Source organism: Euprymna scolopes, chromosome 23, assembly GCF_053919585.1.
Source record: "Euprymna scolopes isolate OS-2025 chromosome 23, ASM5391958v1, whole genome shotgun sequence".
Classification (NCBI taxonomy): domain Eukaryota; kingdom Metazoa; phylum Mollusca; class Cephalopoda; order Sepiida; family Sepiolidae; genus Euprymna; species Euprymna scolopes.
In genome coordinates this window covers 73,665,545-73,688,362 of record NC_136504.1, presented here as the reverse complement: position 1 = coordinate 73,688,362, position 22,818 = coordinate 73,665,545, and the positions used below count along the sequence as shown (strand labels likewise).

At 29.3% G+C, this 22,818-nt stretch overlaps 1 protein-coding gene across 2 annotated transcripts in view; it reads right to left on the bottom strand.

Annotated features, from left to right (window-relative positions):
• Window positions 1–641: 641 nt before the first annotated feature.
• LOC145246007 (uncharacterized) overlaps window positions 642–22,818 on the bottom strand; it is a 124,381-nt gene continuing 102,204 nt past the window's right edge. For both annotated transcript variants that reach the window (XM_080107811.1, XM_080107812.1), the window contains one exon: window positions 642–7,279. In XM_080107811.1, coding sequence (XP_079963937.1) covers window positions 6,241–7,279 — 1,039 coding nt within the window. In that variant the 3' untranslated portion in view covers window positions 642–6,240. The remainder of the gene's footprint in view (window positions 7,280–22,818) is intronic.

The window sequence follows — 22,818 nt, the reverse complement described above, 5'->3', positions numbered from 1 at the left end:
TGACAACTTTTTCGAATCTATGTGTACAGTAATACAAACCCTATTTTTTTCTAAAACCAGTAAAAACTCTATTAAACTTCTAAAATTTATACATTTGTAATTCTCTGATCCCAAACTCGACCAGTTATCAATATTAAAACGTGTATTATTTATTCTCTCAAAAACTTATTTCGAATTAGAATATCTGTTCATCACTGGGGCTATTTTTTCAATATTGCATGCTTGTTTGGATCAAAGCATAATATATGCATAAATTAATATTTGCAAGTAAAAACACATTGAAAAATTCCTCATTTACAAATAGAAGGAATTTTTTCTCGAAATCTGCTAAGATGACAATTTTAGGATTGAACATGTTTACTATTATGTTCAGTGACTATTATGGATAAATTTTAGTTGAAAGAGGGAAGAAGATTTATGATGATAAACCTCAACTTTTTATTAGCTATTTTTAAAAATATTTTCTTATGACAGTAAAGAGATGAAAATGAGGAAAAAGAGAGAGAATGTGAAAACAAAAGAAAAAAAAAATAATGTCTATATTATGTCTTAAAATTTAGACAAAGTTTACTTATGTCAATTATACTATCAAAACAAATTTATTATTATTTAGATTTAAATAGATTAAAAAAAATTGTTAGCTAAAGTATTTTTAATAATTTTTTCAAATCTTCCTTTCATGATTTACAAAAAAAAAAAAAAAAAAAAAAAAAATGACATCCATGGATTGGTGAATTCAAGCTTTCAAATGTCTGACCTAGTTTCAAAAAGGAACAGACATGTTTATCATGCCATCATTAAAGATATTGGTGAGAATTTTGGATTTAAAATTAAATTTTTTTATAAGATGAGTCTATGAGGAACATTTAAGAATAGCAAATTAAATGAAGGTTGTTCCGTCTTGATAGGGATCACTAAAGCTTTTATACATTTTTAATTGAAGATTTGTTTACCTGAAAAAATTAGCAAAATATAAAACAGACAATACATTTTCAACATGAGTTTAAATACATTTCATAAGTATTTATATACTAACCTTACATAAAGAGATTTTATACAGGAAAGGATATTTCAGAATTAAAAACTAACTTTCCTGTAATTAAATGCACAAAAAGATAATTTATACAAACATTAAAATATAACTGTCTGTACAAAACACTAAGGAACCATTAATATTTCTGAAATGTTCGCAGCAGAAAACATAAAACAGAAATAAAAGTATATTTCAATACACTTACTTGCCTGCACATAAGGAAAAGTCTGTTTTCATTTTCTTCATCATGTCTTAGACATTGTGCATGTTATACTGGATATGGCTTTGCTTTGCTTGATAGCGAGGGAGATGTGTTGGAATATCTAAGTAGTTTCTTAGGATTCATTTTTATAATGTCATCCATCCAATGTCTTAATTGTGAAGTATCAGGACTTAAGACCCCTAACCTTTCAACTGAGATAAACTGACAAATGTCAGTGAGTGAGTTGTATTTATTTTTGTTGTTTTTTTTTTTGTTTTAGCAAACAGAGTTGTGGTATTGAGATGGACAACAGGTTCTGAAATCTTTGGTCATGTGAGCAAGTAACATCCCTTGTGGGTAACTTTCCAGCTCTAAAAGTAAAAAGTATCATGCTGTTGGGTCAGCAGCTATGGCCACTTTCTAGGCCAGTTAATAGAACTCAATTTTCTTAAAGGATGTGCTGTTTTAAATACAGAAGTCCTCAACAAGGTCAATATTGACTTCCAGATATTTTAAAGGAGAAAAATATTTCTGATGGTCAAATTAACTTAATGATAAAAGGAGAAGTAATCTAATCACAAAAGTAATAAATCTGTTGATATTTGTGACTTCAGAAAATTTTTTCTGAATGACATTTTTTATTGTGATCATTTTTCTTGATTCTCTTTTGTTTGTATTGTCATGTTTCAAATATGAAATGGTAAAAAACGGTTGCCTTCATACACTTATAGAATGAATAAAGACTTAAAAGTAAACATTTTCTTAGTTTCTAATTGAAATAAACTTTTGGTCATTAAATTTTTGGATGATTTTTGAGAAGCATTTTAAAGAAATTCAAATATCAATTGATCAGTTTGCAAGATGTTTTAAACATGATACAAAGACAATTTTTGAAGGCTTACAGGAATTTTGTGAGAAATTCTTACAGATTGTTAAGGAAAAAGAAAAATATTAAAAGATCAATAAAAGCTCATAACAAACAACAAAATATTTGGTAACCCCTGTTTTTAGAAGAACAAAAGATATAATTAGTTTAAATCAATATATTGTATATATAAAAAAATAAAACAGTTTCTTTATACCAAAAAAGCTTCAGCATTTATAATTTTAACTTATTTCTTTTTATAACCAAGTGTCATTTCAGTAATGCTAGTATGCCAGTAGTTGAAAGGAACAGGTTTAGCATCGCACTGATGTAATCTGAAGGCAACCACCACACCAAATATAAATGAAAGAAAAATATTTTCAAATTGAGTTGAATGACAATTTTTACTATTAAAAATCCAAACCCTTTATATTTATTTCTTTCAAAGAATATATATTTATATGAATCAATTATACTTGAAGCAAAAATCATTAACTACTGAAAGGACGTTTTTTATTTTTACTTCTAGTTAAATTATACACAAAATATATGCAGCTTTCTTTACAAAATGTTTTATTTAGGAAATTTGAGAAATATATAAAAATAACAAATTTTGAATTAAAAGAAGTTATAGTTTTTAATTCAAAATTTATAAATGAAACAAATTTACTCCAAAGGTTTACAAATTTTTGGAGCTTTGAAAAAAAAAAAAAAAAAAAAAGGAGTGGGCATTATATTAACTATTTATTTTACAAACATAATTAAATAAAAAATTTTAATATTCAACTTTTTATAATAAACAAATGAAACAAACAAATAAAAAAAAAGAATTAGGTGTTAATATTTACTTTACATAGGGGGCAAAGTTAGACATGAGGTCGATTATTTTATCTAGAAAAATTCCATCTTCACTGTCTGAGTGCCTTTTTTAGCTACGAACATAGTGTAGTATCTGATAACACACCTTATGTTTTCTGGTTTGGGTCAACAAAGAAGAAGTCCATCTAGACTGAAGCAATTTTGATTTTTGTTCCAATCCAGAGATGACTATTTTTGGATTTTTCCTGCATTAAAAACTGACATTGTGCCTCGTGGAGAGTCAAATAAATAGGGGCACCATATCTGCAATGTAAAGTTTTGTAAATAAAACCATGTATTTTTTTTTAAATAAATCTGCACAGTATTTACTTATTTCAATGTTTTTTTTTTATTTGTTTTGTTTATACATTTTGTTTAAGATTTGTAACGTTTTTTAACAAAAATTATTTTTTATTTATAAATCTCTGAAGTACAAAACAAAATATTTTGTAAAAATATTTGTGAAGGTAAGTATGTTGTTTAATTTACCTGGAAGTAAAAGAAACTGGTGCTAAGACAAAATGTATTCCTTTGGTTGTTTTTGACTATGAGGTGCTTCAAGTATCATTGATTCATTTATATTTATTTCTTTAAAAACACATTGTTCAAGAATTTTTATGATGAGCATCAATAATTTCTATTATACATAGCTGTATTCTCATTTTAGTTGTTATTTTTATGTTTTGGTTGGTGTAATGTGAAAATGACAACCAATGAGAAGAATAGTTTGAATAATACAAATACATTGTTTCAATTGAACAAAGCCGATTTAATCGAAACCCAACTATTTTTATTATCAAAAACAAACTTTTCAGTGAAAATTTCTTTTTTGGTGGAAATTTAAAAAAATTAACATAACCTGACTGGTACTAGATGTTGCTCTCAGACAAAAAAAAAAAAATAAATAATGAAAGTACAATACAGCTTCCTCCTTACAACAACAATAATAATAATAATAGTCTGCATGTCTATATAAAAACCTAGATTTGTTCTTTACTAGGAATACAAGAAAGTGTACTTTCAGCTCTCTTTTTGACTTCATCTGGACGGCTTCTATGTCGTTATCATGTATAAGTATTTGTAGACGATTCTTCTGCCCCTCACAAAAGGGCTTTGAGAAAACAGTGAAAAAACAAGTCATTTTTAGAATTTTGAGTTTTCAAGTCAGAAAAGTTACAAATGTTTATTTTTTGTAAATAATAAATATTTCTTTTATTTATAGACAAATTTAAATGTTTTCTTCATAGAAGGGCTTAAGTAACATCATGCTGAATTTATTTTAACTGCATTACTGAAAATATACTTGGTCTCATTTTGTTTTAGTTTGATTCATAAATATGGGAATTTAATGACTAACCCTTCCCCACAAAAAATAATTTGTATTTTTTTTTTAATTATCAAAACTCGCACCCTCATCAAATGAGTATTTTATAAGGATTTTGTTTATTTTAACCATTCACTTTTTCTACTAGAAATTTTTAAGAAACAAAAATTTAGTGAATGAATTTCTCACAGAAATGTGTATCTTTTTATTTACCATATATATTTTTTGATGAAGTTTCAATTGTATTGTAGTCATTAAAAATGAAATACAATGATCATTAACATACTGTAACTAAAACTATGTCATTGTTTACATGATAATTCCCTTACATTTTTATTTATACCTTTAAAAAAAATAATGTCTTCAATTAATTATACTGTTAGCCTCCTTTTATGAGATTGAACGGATATTTGCAAGATAACTGTGGTTCATAGAGTAACGCTAATCTGTAAACAGATGGTGAGTAATATTTATAAATTCTGAATTATTAAACTTTGATAATGAACATAATTTTGTGGATGGATCTTCAAAGAAAAGCAAAAAAAAAAAAAAAAGGCAAAAGAAATGTAATTTTATTATTTTCTTTGTTGAATAAATGTTTGCAAGGAAATAATAAAGTCAGCAGAATGAATAAAGTCAGCTGAAGAAATTCTATTACTTGTTTATATAGACACTCTTTAATCTATTGCAATAAATTTTAAATCATTTTAAATGTCTTGTTTTCTTTTATTCATATCTTTTTTTTTTTAATATTTACACTTGCACAAAAAATTTCCTTTTAACCAATTTTATTAACTCATTTCTTATTCTTTTAATTTAATAATGGCTGTGAAAGTGATGCATGTGCCAAATAAGATTCCAGTTTTAATATCTGAAATAAAAAAATTCTTTTAACATTAATATTATTTTAAAGATGATTATGGTAGGCCCCATAGCCTTCTTTGAAATGAAAATGCATTTTCATTTTAGAGAAGGGCTACTCTAATCAGCTGGAAAGTAATATTAATATAATCTTATTTGGCATCTTCTCTGTCAAATTGACAGAAATTGCCATTTTTTATAATTTTGAGAAAAACGCTTCCATTAATTATTTGTCAAAAATTGACCTCAAAATCCTTTGATCTTCCAAATGCTAACAAAAATGCAATAATAATAAAATCTAAAAATTCATAAATTAGTTTTTGCCTCAAAACTAACCAAAAGTTGCATTCAATCTGTAGTTCAAATACTGCAAGGATTGTTTGTGAACACCACCAATGCTTCAGTGAAGACTTAATTTTTTTCATTCATGAATGTCATTTCAAAATGTGTTAAATTTGCCCAAAAAACTATGCAACAGAAAAGTGCATTGTTTTGTGCTAGTATTTATAATAAATACATTAATAAACATTGATACAAGTGAAATTATAGTACATTGAATATATTAAAAATAATTTATTGAATAAACTTAACCTTTTTTATGAAATAAAATGATTATATCATTCATTTTATAATCTTATTTTGTTAAGATTTTTTTTCAATAATAAAAACTTTAAAATATAAAGATATGGCAAAAATCTGTCGAAATAAAATGTACCAAATTGTAATCCATTTTTTTTTTACCCATTTGGTTGCATCATTTATCAGCAATAAAAAATTAAAAATGAAATTTTAAGTGATTTTAAAAACAACAAATGAAGATGGGACTTACTCTTTTGTAAACAAAAACATATACACACAAATATGTGCATATATTAATAACATTTCTTGAAAAAATAAGTTTGCCAAAACAGAAATGATTTTTTTTTAAAAAAAAAGATCTTTTTAGTGGTTGAACCACAATAATTGAAAATTTTTAAAAAGAATAAAAGAAAATGGAATATTTCTATTCCCAAGAATTTTGTTCATTTTAAACCATTTTTTCTCACTCAACAATGATTTAACATCATTTCTTTGAAAAGATTTTAAAAACAGTTGTTTTACTTAGTATGAATTCCCCAGGCCATGTGTTTGTCACTTACCATATGACCATGAATATCTAAGATGACTGGTTGGTCTGGAAACATGACATAAGATGTATTCCACGTTTTGATAATGGGTCCGACACTGATTTCTGCTGCTTTCTTATAATGAAGACCCTTTTCTGCTCTACCAACTGTAAAACCTACACCATCTCTAATAGAGTTACTGTACAATGTAAGTTCTCTGTTTATATATGCATAATGTATGTGCCACATAGACCACATCCTACGATTAGGTCCTCTTCCGCTGTGCATTAAATACCATTTTGTTGGCAGAATGTTTGGAACTATTGGTTTGAAATTCGGTTTCTTTGATGCCATCTTAAACCATTTAAGAAAATTGATCCAGTTTTTAACATTTGGAGAAAATCCCCAAGTGCCAAGAATCGGATACAAAAACACAGCATTTCCTAAAGGTGCTTTTAAATGTCCAGCATCTCCAGCGTGCTTTATACTTATACTTTGAAGAGCGTATCCATTAATTTCTGGATATTTGTCATATTTTTTATGAGCAGCTTTTAAATAACGATAGAAAAATGGAGAAACATTTACATCATCTTCAAGAATGATTCCAATTTCTTTAGAATCCTCACTTGGTTGCCATGTTTGTAACCATTGGCCGTAGAGTCCCACATGTCTGGTATGATTATGAACTTGGTAAGTGCCATGCAGAAATTTGAAACTTGAAACAGCTTGGTATGTCTTCTCATGAATAGTGCCAGTAGTTGACCTGTCAATCCAGACATCAACATGGACGGTGTCACCTAAGTACTCAGCATCATTCAAAGTGGACAAACATTTCATCACGGATTCAGCACGATTATAGACAATAACAATCACCCGCAAGTCAATATCTTTCATATTAATGCTTTTTGTTGTATAATTTTTTAAAGGATTGCCATGGTCCATAGCAAACCATAAAATTCCCCAAAAAGCAATCGTCGTACAAACAAATAGTAATCTTGTGAGATTCAGTCTCTTCATTCTGGCACACAATCTGGACAAAAAAAATAAAAGGGAAAGTTAAATTAACTTGCATAAACAGTAATAATTTTGTCACAAAACAGGGGAAAAATAAAAGACAAGAATATTGACTGCAAAGTTTGACATGTTAAATCACAGCAGCAACAAAGATTTGATATTAAGATTTCAGATTGAATATTTTCTCAGTTCTAAAGAAAACAAATTTCATGGCTTGATCAAATGTTTAACAATTATGCAGTTTCATATGTTCAAATTTTTTTAGGGTTTTCAATAAAAAAAAATTTAAAAAAAAAGAAAAAAAAAAAGAAAGGTTACTTTGTGAAAACAATAACTCAAGTTTGCCCAGCTGGACAAACTTGAGTCTTTGTACCGAAAATATCCAGTAAATAAAATGTTTAGTAAATCGTTATTTTTTTGCATTTCCATACACCAAACATGGATATAAATATCAGTAAAACATCCGCTGGGTCATAAGCTTAATTTCGGTACCTTACTTGCCTGGGTGGATTGCCTGTAGGCTGAAATAAAACTGCATCACACACACACACACACACACACACAGGCAGATAGTACGAAAATTTATAATAGGATGACTGAAATCTCTACTATTATATAAAAGTGAATTTGTGCGTGTGTGTGTGTGTGTGTGACTTTTTTTCCCCTTATAGGTTCCAAAATGGCTGAGCCTATCTTTTGCAAATTTCACACAAAGCTAATTTATATTTCTGGCAGTGTTCTTAGATAGGTTTTGTACAAAAATCATCCGATAAGTATCGAAAATAGAAAAAATCCGATCTTAAAAACTCAATTCTCTCTATAGATAAAAAAGAATTTTTACAGGGGAATTTCCACTATCTGGAGATTTTGTTTGCAATCTAACAGGTAAAATTTTGATCTAGCGGCTAGCGAGTTTTTTCTAGAAAATCTGGAGATATTTGATATTCACAAACCTGCAATTTAAGGTTAAAAAAAAATAAAGAAAAGCACTTGAAAATACTTTAAAACACAAACTAAACTCATTCAGGTAGAAAAGTAGCAGTTATTTTTCATAATTATTTATTGACTGTTTTTTTGTTTTTTTTTTCACAATTATTTTTGGTTAACTTGCTATAAAATCGATTTTTCCAAGTACTTTTTAGGGGGGGGGCGTTCCAGCTTCTATAGATTAAAATATGATCTAAGCACTTCTCTTAATTTAAAAGTATTTATTCACTTGGTAAAAGTGTAGAAAAGTTAACAGTCGAAAATTAAAAAAAAAAGCAACAAAGTTAAATTCAATTATCTACCAACATGTATATTTTAACGTGCTAAACCTAAATTTTTTTCTAATTTCAAATGTTACACACTGAATTAAAAAAAATAAACAAATGATCGTTTAATGGGTAGGAAGAGTTAATTCCTGAAAAGTTGTAAACAAACGACTTACTCTACCACTAACTCTAAATTCGAGTTATACTTCCAAATTTAGAGTTAGTAGTAGTCAGATTTTTTATACAGTTTTTCAAGAATGAAGTCCCCAACAGTTAAGCGACAAGCAACCAGTTATTTTTTGTAAAGACATCTAAAAGAAATGAAATAAAAAGAATGTAAACAATTTCAGCATGTATAAAAGATACTTGAATTTTACTGCGTTTGATATAAGGTATTTGTTGATTTTGGCTATTGTTTACAATTTCCCGACTGTCAACTATTTTACACTTTAACAAAGAGCCAACATTCATGATTTTACTTATTTTTTACAATTTTTTTCAATGTTTATTATTACATTTAATTGTTAGCGTGAACCAATGTTTTTAAGACGCAGTAGTGAAGTTTATTGCGTTTATTTTGGAGCAAGCATTAAAAACAGAAATAAAGTTTTCCACAGATGGAAAAAAATTTACTTGCCTTCCTACGATGGTAAAGATAGATGCAAGGTCAATTTTTAATGTAATGAAAACCTTGCTACTCCCAATTCAGGATTGGAGTAACATTTTTTTTTAATCCTCAATCTGACCAAGGACAGAGAAGATAAAGTATAGTATCAGAACAGATACTATATTTTAATGTTAGTTTTTTTTTTTTTTTTTTAAATTAAAAATAATACACACAAACTGAAATTAAAAAGATATTGTAAAATTGGCAAATATTTAATCACATTTTTTTATTTTTAAAATATTCGGAGCAAACAAAAATATACTCGATCATGAATGATGGTGGCCAGGAAAAGTGATGCCTAATTTAATGTAAAGTAACACCCTTATTTCCAAGGCTTTTTACTAGTTTAGGATTCAAGACTGCTATGGGAGATAAATTCTGTATGTTTTACTTTTTAAGGTGATTTCATGTGGTTTTATTACACTGCGAGTCAGACTTAAGATTAGACAGTTATCTGTCTCAAAAAGACAATTTTCTAGAAATGAGGGATCATTTTAATAAACATTTATATGAAAAAAATGAACCCCCATTTAGATTCTAAAATATTATTTTTAGGATATTCACATGTAGTCGCCTAAAAAAAAAAATCAAAATCTCATTTTTTGAAGGGGAATAGTTAAGGATCCTTATCTGCTTTTAAATATATTTTTTTTAAATTGACAAACTACTTAATGTTTTCCCTTTATATATATATATATATATATATATATATATATTCTCAAAGATCTTGTGCTATTTTTCCCATTTATACATTTGTGCCATTTTTACTAACCCTACCCAAACTCCTCTTCAAAATGGTTCTAAAATCTATTAATACACATATAAATGTGGTGGCTGCGTTTTGCAGATTTTGTTTTTAATTCTTATTTTGCAAATATTAATTTTTCTGACATTTGAGGAGAATTTATTTGGCAATATTAAATATTTAGGTACACCATTATTGTGATGTTTAATTTGTAATATATTTCAATTTAAAACTGTTTGATTTTATGATTTGTTTCTTACAAAACAAAATATACCCTCTCCGAAAAACAGGTAAATAGTTGATAAAATTTGAAAACCTTCTGGGGAGCCAACCGATTCAATATATAATTCCAAAAATATTGAGTGTGAAATGTGAAAACACGAAATATTTTGTATACTCATAATATTATATAGGGTAGAAAGTTAAAATATAGTGTCTTTTCTTTTTGGAGATATTTTTGTTTCGAGTTAGTTTTTGAAAATTTTAGCTATTAAAGTTAAAAATCTTGAGGATTTTCTGGCTATTTCTTTTTCCTAATCCAGCATTTTTTGGCAACACCGGAAATAAATTCTCACCAAATCATTTTCAAAAATTGAAAAAAATCTGATCTTAAAATAATCGTTCTCTCTTATAGATAAAAAAGAAGAATTTTTACATTACATCGACCAAGGGAAAAAAAATAAAATCTCAGTAAATCATTTCTTAAAACAGATTTATTGTCATCTGGAGATATAACTCGGTGGTAGAGCATTCAACTACAGATTGAATAGTCCCCTGTTCAAACCTGGGTGTACCTCACCATTTTACTTGTTTTTTTTTTTTTTTTTTTTTTCTTATTTATGAGTTCAATTTATGATAAAAGAAGAGTACCATTTAAAATCGCCGCAAATCATTTCTTCGTTTGCATATTTCAAAACAAAACATTAATCAGAAGTGACTTTTCCAAGGTATTCATCGTCAAACCCAAATAACAGCTGACGTGATATTGTAAACAAACACAGACGGAATTTGATGACCGATATTATCATTATTATTTTTTTTAAATTTCTTTTGTGAATTAGTCCACTGGGTAAATTATTCCTCGTAATATAGAGGGTTGATTCTATAATAATAGATGTGCAATTTGCATAAATTAAAGTATCATATTTAAGCATATTGTACGACCGGGCAACACTTGGCAACCAGTTAGTATCTATTAAGTCACATTAAATGAATAAAAAGAAAAGACAACAACTAAATGCATCGGTTATCTCATGACTACAAAAAAAACAAACAAAAAAAAAAGACGATTTTTCATATAGTCATTATAATGTCTTTATTATAATGCAAAGTGATACCAAGGAATAATTTGAAATACACCCGTGCCAGAATTATATGCAAATCGATATTTTTGTTCTAACTCCGATAGTTTTCAATGAAAATTTGTGGTAACACTAACACAAGTGCAAATCTAAAATTTTAAGCTAATCTGCACAGTAATAAACAATTGGCAGCTATTTTGGTGATTTCCATTTTTTTCAGCATGCCAACTTTATATGCAAACCAATGCTAAAATATGGTAAAATGCTAAAAGATCATCAAAACATTGATTATTCTATGAATTTGTAAATTGAGAACAACAATAATAAAGAACAAACAACTTCAATATGATTTCATAGTACAAACAATATCTTATATAATTGCCATTTTTATTGACAAGAGTAAAAAGCCTTTGGTCCATTGAAGATGTCAAATTTTCAATTTCATCTGATGAAATGTATTTGGCAGCAGTCAGAATAGCATTCCAGGTCATCCTTGGAGTTGTACTGCCTTCCTCCGGAGTAAATATTTTGTTTCAAGATGCTCCACAGATTTTCGATGGGATTTAAATCTGGAGAACAGGCTGGCCATCGCATTATTTTCCCATGTTTGGCAAAAACTCTCTCCAAATATTCAGTGGCTATCCTTGCAAAATGAGACGGTGCATTATCATGCATGAATACCATCTTTTTCCAGAATGCCAAATTCTTCTTGTGCCAAGGTTCCAAGTGTTCCTTAATGAAGTCAATGTAGAGTTTGGCAGAAATTTTCACTATCTGCGACTGAATGGTCCTACTAGCTCATTGCTAATGATTGCAGCCTAGAACATCACACCACCACCTCCTTGTTGACGTCTGATCCTTTGGGGACGTAGACCCTCATTATGGTACCATCCTCTCCTTTACCCATCGGGTCCATCAAGGGTCGCTTGACACTCATCGGTGAACAAAACAGTTTGAAAATTCACCTTCTTGCCCACTCCATCCTCTTTTTCTTGTGGATATCTTTCAATTGAGGGTGGACCTCTGGCTTTCCAAATTCTTTAATTGTCCTCAGGATACGGCAACGAGTTGATTTGAGCACATCAGGAACGCCAGCTTTTTCAAAAACTTGTTTGCTAGTTTCAAGTGGGTTACGGTGAACTTCTCTCTTGATCATGCTCATTGTTTGACGTGACATGATTTCTTATGAATTTTCCCTTTGTCAGAACGTCCATAGCAAAGTTGAGGGTTAGTACAATATTTTTTGATTGTACGATGATCACGGTATAATTCTTTGTCAATTTCTAAGGTGCAAATCTTATTATTTTAGACTTCTCAGCTTGACTTAAAGCACCTTTACGTCCCATCTTGCATGAAAAGTTTGCACGGTGAAAAAAAACTGCAAGTCACCAAAATGGCTGTTGTTTGCTCGCTACTGCGCAGATCAGCTTAAAATTTTATATCTGCGCATGCGTTACTGTTGCCGTATAACTTGTGCAGTTTCACAAATTTTCATTGAAAACTATCAGAGTTAGAACAAAAATATTGATTTGCATATAATTCTGGCACAAGGTGTAGATATTTGTAATGCAGTATCTTTATATGGATTTAGAAACAGAGTTGCTGGATTTGAAATATGGGCTATATTTAGTTTAATTTAGTCCTTTTGAAAAGGGTGAAAAATGGAGTCAAATATTTATGAAAACTCAGATGTCTCAAATTTTATGAAAAGGTAACAGTTTTAATCGTCAATTAAAAACTATTCTCAGATTTTCAGTGGACAGGTATTCTTGTTGAATTTCATTAGAATTTAATTAAAATTAATCTCTCTTTCTCTCTGTATATATATATATATATATATATATATATATATATATATATATATATATATATATATAGAGAGAGAGAGAGAGAGAGAGAGAGAGAGAGATATTAAAAGATAGAAGAATTATCAAAGACATAGCCTGATCTCATTGTAAATGCATTTCAATCCAATAGAGCCTTTTCAAATAAGATGGCTGTTCGGTATTTGATGTCCAACAAACATTAACATTCCACACACACACACATATATATATATTAGTGATGTACCGATTAGCACATTGGTAGATTACCGATTAAGAGGTTTTCTAATGCTAATTTATCAGCAAATTCTGTCGTCATAAGTGATATTAATATTAATTAAATCATATTCTAAATGAAGACAAGGTAACTCCTTTTTTGCTCGCCAGTGAAAATTTATCAAAGAGACATGTAGGGACTGCCAAAATTCACCACAGAATTACCCCAACCTATATGTAACACGATGTAACTTTATTATAATTTAATATTATCAGTATAACTTTTGTACCATTTAAAAGAAGGGCAAAATAAACAAGTAATAATTAAAAAAAAAATCTTTTTCATCAAACAAAAAAAATGAAATTGCGAGACAAAAATCGTGTTTACATAATTGCCGCTTTAAAATAACGTTCCCATGTAGTAGACATTCCGAATGTGAAAACATACCTGTATTTAATAAATCTAGCAAAAATCAACTAGTGGTCAGATTTTCGTGAAATTTTCGATACTTATTCATTTTAGAATGAAATTACATATAAAATGCAGTTTTTGAAAAATATACGAGGGGAAATATTTTTTAGTGCGTGTCCCCCCCCCCCATTTATTTTTTCAAAATTCGAACAAAATATATTTAAATCTATCGAAATTTCTATTTATTATGAAACATAAGAGTTCAAATAACTAAAAAATATTTATTTTCTTTTAAATACATAATGTTGAACAAAAAATTACCTTGAAGTTGCAATTAAAAAATTGATATAAACTTAATATTATTATGTTTTTTTTTAAATAGTGTTTTTTCGAATAAATATATACTATAATCAGTTGAATTGCCAAGAAAAAGAAACTTCGTAAACATTAATTAATTTTTAAAAGATTAAAACGATTAAAATTCCATTATTTCAAAATGTTCCGTTACAACATAGATTTTTAATTATGTAAAAAAAATTTTTTTAAATATTAAGTTTTAATATAAACATGACTCTTGTCAGCTATTTTATCGCCAGATTAAAACCAATTTGAAATTATTATTGCACAAATATTAAGCATTCCTCATATTTTGTTTGTCTCTTTTTACCGAACAAAATATGGAACCCCGTAGGTAACCAAATGAACATTCAGTAAAACCGTATTTCATATTTAATATACAAATCTTTATAATATTATTAATCGTTAAACTGTGTAAATCTTAAAACCTAACAAAATTATAACAAAGATTAATTATTAATTCCAGTTTGAAGAAGATAAACAAAGGTTTTAAAAAAATCATTAAGTCGCTTCTGCTTTTCCATAGTTTGTATAATTAACACAAATCTGACGTCACGGAAACATGCGGTCCATTTTTCACAATCATTTGGCAGACCCTAGAGACATGTATTTGTCTACACCATATTATCAAATAACAGACATAACACACTGTTAACATGCAGGCTCTTACAACTGCACTGAATTTGGGGCAAATAGAGGAAAACACATGGAAAATTCTCTTCCTGTAAAATTGACATTTTTTTTTTTTTTTTTTTTTTTACTTTAAATCACTTCCTGTCGAATTAACATTATTTTTTTACTTTAAATCACTTCCTGTCGAATTAACATTATTTATTACTTTAAATCACTTCCTGTTAAATTAACATTATTTTTTACTTTAAATCACTTCCTATTAAATTAACATTATTTTTTACTTTAAATCACTTCCTATTAAATTAACATTATTTTTTACTTTAAATCATGTGTCAAAAAAAATTACTTCATCTTTCAGTTTTCATGTTGAGGAATTGTACAGTAAATTGCAACGATGTGTGAACCGAAAATAAATCATTCTTCATCAGTCATACTCCTGTTACCTTATTTTGGGGTGTTTGCTACCATTACATATTTTTATTTTTCTGGTTTAAATAATGTATATTCTATTTAAATGAATTACTAAATAGATATCAGTCATAATTTTTTATGTATAATTTAAATACATAAAAAAATAACTAAATATTAACAATCTTCAATCATTATGGTAATCAGTTTCTGCTGGAAGTATTTTGATGTCAATCCCAAGAATAAGAATACAGCTGTCTGCAAGTTATGTCAAACCATCACATCAAAAGCTGGCAAATCAGCAAAAACTGTTACAATGATTAATATGTTAAACCATCTTAGAAATGTTAATCCAAAAGAAGCAAGTTACAGTTAAGAAAAAGAAGCACAATGAATATTCAGGGAGAGACATTCTAGGAACAAGTAGCAGCAACTATGAACCTCCAGCGAAACACCAAACTACTATAGAGTCAATATTGGCCAAAAAGAAAGTTTGAGATGATATTAATGACCATAGGTCACAAGAGATTCACTATCTGCCGAGAGAAATAATTGCTGTCGATAGTCAACCATATTCTGTAACATCTGACATTGGATTTAATAGGATTATTAGTTCAAGTTACAGTATTCCATAAAAAAAAAATACTTCACTGCAAAATAAATTTCGATATATTTACAAAAGTAAAAAAAAATAAATTGCCTCTTGCTAAAATTAGCAGTATTTTATGGACTACAGACATTTGGACAGCTACAACAGATAATGCTCCTTTTCTGAGTTTGACAAGTCATTGGCTTTCTAATGACTTTGAACAGTGCAGAGTTGTGATTAAAGTTGTTCCATTCCCTAGTGTAGACACAGTTGCAAGAATAAGTAAAGAATTGCACAATATTCTTAGTGAGTATAAAATCTTCAACAAAGTTTTCTCAGTCTTGCAGGATACAGTAACACATATGGTTGCTGGTGTCAGGAAATGGGGTTTAGAATGACTATCATGCTTCATACATACATTGCAACTCTCAATAAATGACTCATTATTTTCCCAACAGGCTGTAAAGACAATCATTACAACCAACAGAAATATAAATCACTTAAATCAATCAATAATTAGCAATTAACAAATTAACTGAAATACAGGATCAGATTAATTTGGAAAAACAAATTCATTCAAGAAGTGATCACATGGTGGAATATAACATTGAAAAAAAAAAAAAAAGAAAAGAAATTTAGAACAAAAAACTCTTGTAACGTGTACTATTGATAATAAGATTCCTACCTTAACAACTTACCAATGGGGACTTGTTTAAGAAATTGTACAGTTACTGAGTCCATTTGAAGAAATCATGAAAGCAAGTCACAGAACTTCAACCACATCGATGATAATACCTGGAGTTTTAGCGTTGAAGTTATTTCTTTCAAAAGTTGTCCAATCTAATTCTGATATTTCTGACTTTAGTCGAATCCTCACCACTGTTGAACAATTCAATGAATCAATAGAAACAAGATTTTCATCATATCTAAATGATAAAAACTTGTGTCTATTTTCCTAAATCCAAGATTCCAAATTAAATTTCAAAAGAACGACATAGAAAACACTATTAAAAATTGGATTCTACATCTTCTACTAATGATAATGAAGTAAAATCAGCAGGATACATTTCTTCAAACTTTGTTGAGAGTCAAGAAAATCAAAGTGAAAGTAAAACTGTATCGCTTTCAAGCCTGTTTGATGAATTAGCTTCGAATAAGTCTAGAGTACCAAATAAAAACTTAGAGCAGGTAGAAACTGAGCTAAACCTGAAGACTGCAACTACAACAGAAATACAAGAATCACAATCTAAACTCCCTTATGCTTAAGTGCACAAAAGAATTTGATCATTATGTAGCTTTACAACTACTCACAAGAGGTGATGATCCATTTCAGTGGCGGAAGTAGACACAGGAGACCTGACCACTGCTGAATAAATTGGCTTTAAAATATTTAAGCACACCACCTTCATCTTGGAGGATGAGAGGCTCTTAAATACGGGTGGTAATGTGTATGAACCTATGAGGAACAGGCTATGTCCTGAGTATAGAGAAAGTTTAACGTTTCTACTTAAAAGTATGCAGCTTTAAATATTGAGGAGACTATGAGAGCAGAGGAGGTAGGCAGCTAGAATAGAAGAGGAAGAAGAGCAACAGCAGAACTTCAGCTTATAATTTGTACTTTGTAGTTGATTTGTAATTTCTTTTTCTAATCTAATTATTTTAGTGTATTCATTTAAGAATTGGAAATTGTACTTTGTATTTTGTAATTTTATTTAATAAAAGAAAAAATCCATAATGGTGGCCAGACACTTAATTAAATGTGAAGCTAAATTAGCAGTTACTATGTTAATGTGTCAAAGCTATCTGATGAGTCATTTGGCAGTGATGAAATGATTTAAATTTAATAGGAAAGAAAAGTGATTCATCAGCAAATCGACCAATTACTAAATAATCGGCAAAGTGGCTGATTAGTCCGATTACCTGCTGATTAATCGGTACACCCCTAATATATATATATATATATATATATATATATATATATATATATATATATAGTTCAATCTTTGTGTGTATGTTTGTGTGATATTGAAAGAAAGGTTACAGAACATAAATATAAAATGAAGCTATAGCAAACATCTATATGAGTACTTTAACCATAGTTCCTGATTTCAAAAGGCGAAAAATTAAAAGATACATCTGCCTTACTTTTAATGCTAGGTTTATTTATGGTGTAAAAACCCTTCACAATATTTGCTGACGAGGAAACCTTGTTTATTAAAAAACTATATGTAATAATTATTGTCCGTAACTTGATGTCTACCACAATAAAAACACTGTTTTCCAAAACGATCGTATAAATAATTTTGTTATTGTTCCTTCTTATGAAACGGATTTTTAATTTAATTATAATTTGATTTTTAAATTATCAATCACATTAAATATTAAATTAGCTCTAGGATATTTACCTATCGAGCTTATTATATATTTAAATTACGAGCACTTTTTCTTTCCTGTATTTTAATTAAACTAGTAATTTCACTATTACATTAAAATACACTCTGCTCTTTAGACTATTGTTCTAATCTCCTTTAATATATATATATATATATATATATAATACTGTTATTTAATAAAGATAAAATTTGTTAATAAAAATGTATTATTAAAATTTTTAAATAATATCTTACAAAGTAATAATAAATAGTATAAAATATCTCTACACAAATATAAACGCCACTTTGTTTCTATGTACGAGTTCATTCCCTATGAACTCCAAAATGGCCGCACCTATTTTTTTCAAATTTCACACAAATGTACTTTATGTGTCTGGGAGTGTTTTTACCAGGGTTGTTGAGTCATAGTCAGAGGTTTTAGCTGGAGTTGGAGTCGGAGTCAGATTTCTAAGAGTATTGACAGTCGGAGTCAGAATTTTTTATCCGACTCCTTAAGTCCAATAAAATTATTTTTTTACATGGTTTTCCTGTTTGGTTTTATCAGTTGCACAATTTAGCAGTTTTTGTATGATTTTGCTTTTATTTTTAGAGATATATCATATTTTGTACTGCAATGCTTCTACTTCATTAATATATTTTGGTCCATCGGATCACAGCAAATCATGTCTGGACAACTGTTTTTGTTTTCGTTGTGACGTCACACAGGATCAATGAAAATTCTGTCTGAGTGAGATCACTCAAAGCACAATCGGATTGTAATCTGAAAGTTATCCAGTTCCTGAATAAAATGGAATTTAGCAATTTGATTAGTCCGGGATCGATCTGGAATTACAATCTTATACGAAAAACCAGGTCTAATAAATTCATACTGCCACCATGTGACGGCATTGTGTACGACTAATCTAAACAAAAAACAGCTGATTCTGGTTGAAGCAGTATCTCCTAGTGATTTTTCTTTCCCTTCATTTTTGGTATTTATTGCATTTTTCTTTAATAGAAACATGCTAGATTATAATAAAACTACTTTAAAATATTAAAATCACAGATTTTTCCAAGAAATTTAGTGGTTTGAAATAAACAAAATAGAAAACAGGGGTAACTAGTGAATATGACAGGCCTACAAATCAAGAAATGAAAAACAGGAATCAGAGTAAATAAATTGACGAAGCATCTTGATCTAATTAAAAACTGATTATGCTATAAAGACAATTGCAAATTAGACCTAAGTGTAATAGATATTTATGCATTAACCCATAACCATAATAGTAAAAAAAAAATATCTTGGCCAAATCTTGTACATTGTGTAATGTGACTTTGGTAAAAACAAATAGTGATATACTGGTTAGGGTGGGTCGATTTTGGAATATTAACAGAGTGTGTGTGGGTGGGGGTGGGGGGTAGTTGCAAATTACCAGAAAAAAGTGACCACATAATATATAATATATTTTTCCCTTAGACATTACCGACATTTGAAGAAATGACTTTAAATTGTGAAATAATTTAGGATTCTTCAAAATGCCACAGCCTAAAGAGGTTTCCCTATCCCTAAATACTGTATTCCTTTTTGAACTGACAGCATAATAAAAATTTGATTGTTAATGTTTTATCCCTTTGTTATCTTAACTTATTCTATAAAGCTGGTTGAATGTATATGTGAGTATATTTATCATACAAGTGAATGTTAAATGCAAAAAATAAGATACAAGAAAAGTGTTTATAAAATGCTTGCTGAAAATAGGTATGGAAGGCTGGTATGTGGATCTGCAGAATAGATTTCCACATAGGGGTGAAGAAGTCAGGAGTCAGAGTTGAGAGTCGTTGGAAATATCAAAGGAGTTGGAGTTGGCATTCTAGGAATTCTAGGACTGACTTTTACCATCCGACTCTGCAACCCTGGTTCTTACATAGCTTTTGTAAAGGAATACCTCCGATGAAAATCGATAATCGAAAAATTTGAAGCTCGATTTTGACCAAAGTTAACACTTGATACAGCCTAACACCACGAGAGCATTTTAGAAGTTTTATCATCACACAAGCAGAAGGGCATGATACATAAAAATCAACAGTAGGTTCTTTGATAAGACAGGGGCGTGTTCATAATGGAGGTTTTTATTAAAGCACAATTGAAACATGATACTTGACTTTTGTATTTTAAACTTAATTCAACCTATTATATAAGGATAATTTTATAAAATAAACAGTTTTTTTTTTTAATAAAACAGGGGCTTGTTTGAAATTAATGTTTTTCCTTTAAGTACAACTGAACCAGGATACTTAACTTTTATATTTAAAACTTAAAAAAAACAACAAAAAAAACTTAAAGATAATAAAATCAACAGTAGGTTCTCTAGAGTGCAATGTAGACTACGATGTATCATGGACTAAGTCGCTGTGGGAAGACATGTAAAGCTTCTTTCCAGTACACCATGGTGGGTCCCTAACCCGAGCAGGCAAACAATTTGATTAAAAAATTAACGATTTCACCGGTTTCAATGACAATAAAAGTCTGAGAGGATGGAATATTTCTTGATCCTCATTCAATCCTGGGCAATATAGTGTCTCCCTGCTAGTAAGAAAATAAAGAACTAAGCAACCTCTCCAAACAGAAAACAAACACGAATGTTTGGAATATTTCACATAGCAACCAAATAACTCTTTCACAACCTCCAATAAATTAGCACTCTGCTTAAAAGTCTTAACTCAGAAATAGAAAAACTGACTTTCCGTCAAGCTTTCGACCATGATTTAAAAATTTTTATAACAAACAATAGGAATTCAAAATAATGTTGGTGTATAATTTTATAGCTAAAACGTAGGCATACACCCATAAAAATATTTCATATTTACTAAGATTTATATCTTGAAACAACATAGAAAAATTATAGTACAAAGAACAAAAAAACACTTGGATAAATTGTCCTAGTCAAGACCCTTCATAAATTGAACGAAAGAAGAACTAGGAAACTAATGACTATACACAAGCCATTACATCTGAAGGATGATGTTGACCGACCATATAAAAAGAAAAGAAAACTAATTATTAAAGAGAATATAATTAAAAGCTAGATAAAAAAAAATCTAAAACAAAATATATCACCAAGAATGGTAACACAAGAAAGAAAAGTATGAAAAACTGAAAATGAAAAAGGAAGCAGCTATAAGGACTATTTATAAAAACGAGCAAAGAAATTATACAAACAAAAAAACAAAACAAAGAAAACATGAATACTTCAAAAGAGAAATGTAATTACTAATGATAGCTGATGAAAAATCGATTTGAATCAACAGCAAACCTGAAGCAAAATGTAGTAGGCAAAAGAAAAAAAAATTCAGGAACACAGATAGGAAATAGTATCGCCCACCTCTGGAAGAGAGAGATTTCTTGTCTGTAATAACCGTGGAGAAAGAAGACAAAAAAAAACAGAAAAAATAAACAGAAAAAAAAAAACAGAAAAAAAAAAAAAACTCGCTTCTCGCAGACACGTGGTTCGTCACAAAGCACAATCCAATTGCCAGAACCACCTACACACAATCTGCAGGACGCTCGCTGATTGCTTTCCAGTGACCTGCCTTTATAGCGGCCGGGAATTATGTATTTGGATAATCGTGCGATAAGCCACACTCGAGGAACACTGCCTCCAACTGATGAATCACGCTTGCTGAGTCCTGCCTTGCCAATTTCCTCCAAATGGAGAAACGCGATGGGCCACAGTCTGCTAGAGTTAAAAAGTGGAAGGTGCCATAATGCGTGATATCCATTCCAATTCTCTGCCAATTTTTGTTAACTTCCAGCTTTCCATTTTCCCACCTAACTGGCGCTGGGTCAATGGACTGACATTTCTCACATTTCCGTATGACCGTTTTAATGGTTGCTTTTATCGTAGTTGGCCGGGAATTATGTATTTGGATAATCGCGCGAGAGCAGACAGATTCAACGATAATTGCATGGGGTAAACGCTAATAAAAATCCATGGATGCCATCTTGGAACTCTCTTCCGCTCAGGCCGAAACACAACAGGCGTATCCGAGGTAAGCTCTCTATTTCCCCTCATTTCGGTTATTGCTAATTCTGCTACAAAACCTAGACTTGTATACAAAGAAATAAAATATTAAACTACATAAGTGATTGCAGCAAGGTAGCCGAAAAGGAATATAAAAAAAAAAAAACAGACGTGACAAAATTTTGAACACACAGATAAATGATACAATCACAAATAGAAGACAGTATTGGAAAATTAAAGGCAAAAAATATTCTAGGATTTTGAAATACAAACTTATGTACACTTGTAGACTAGTACTGGTACAGGCAAAAAAAAATAAATAAATAAAATGGACTCCTTTGCTTTTTAAAGAGGCTTATAATTATTTTTCTTTTTAGTTTACATCTAATATTGATTATGTTTGAAAAATAACAGACCAAAGTTAATCTCTAAAAGGAAAAAAATGTATATGTGTTTAAAAAAGAATTAGTGAAAAATGTTGAAAAGAACACAACTAATACTATTACTATAATGATGAAGGGAAAAAATCTCTGGCAAATAGTAGGATTCAATCTTAGTAGATCACAGGCTTAACATAGAAAAACTAAATACTTGGAATTGCTAGAACTTAAAGGGCTTTTTTATTAAGGAATCATCACTTACAATGTCAAAAGCCACCAGAGGATAAGGGTTAATGAAATGTGGCACAAGCTTAGCATTAAACAGACAGAATAAAGAGCAACAGTAAAGTGTACTTTCTGCTTCTTCATCTCTTTCT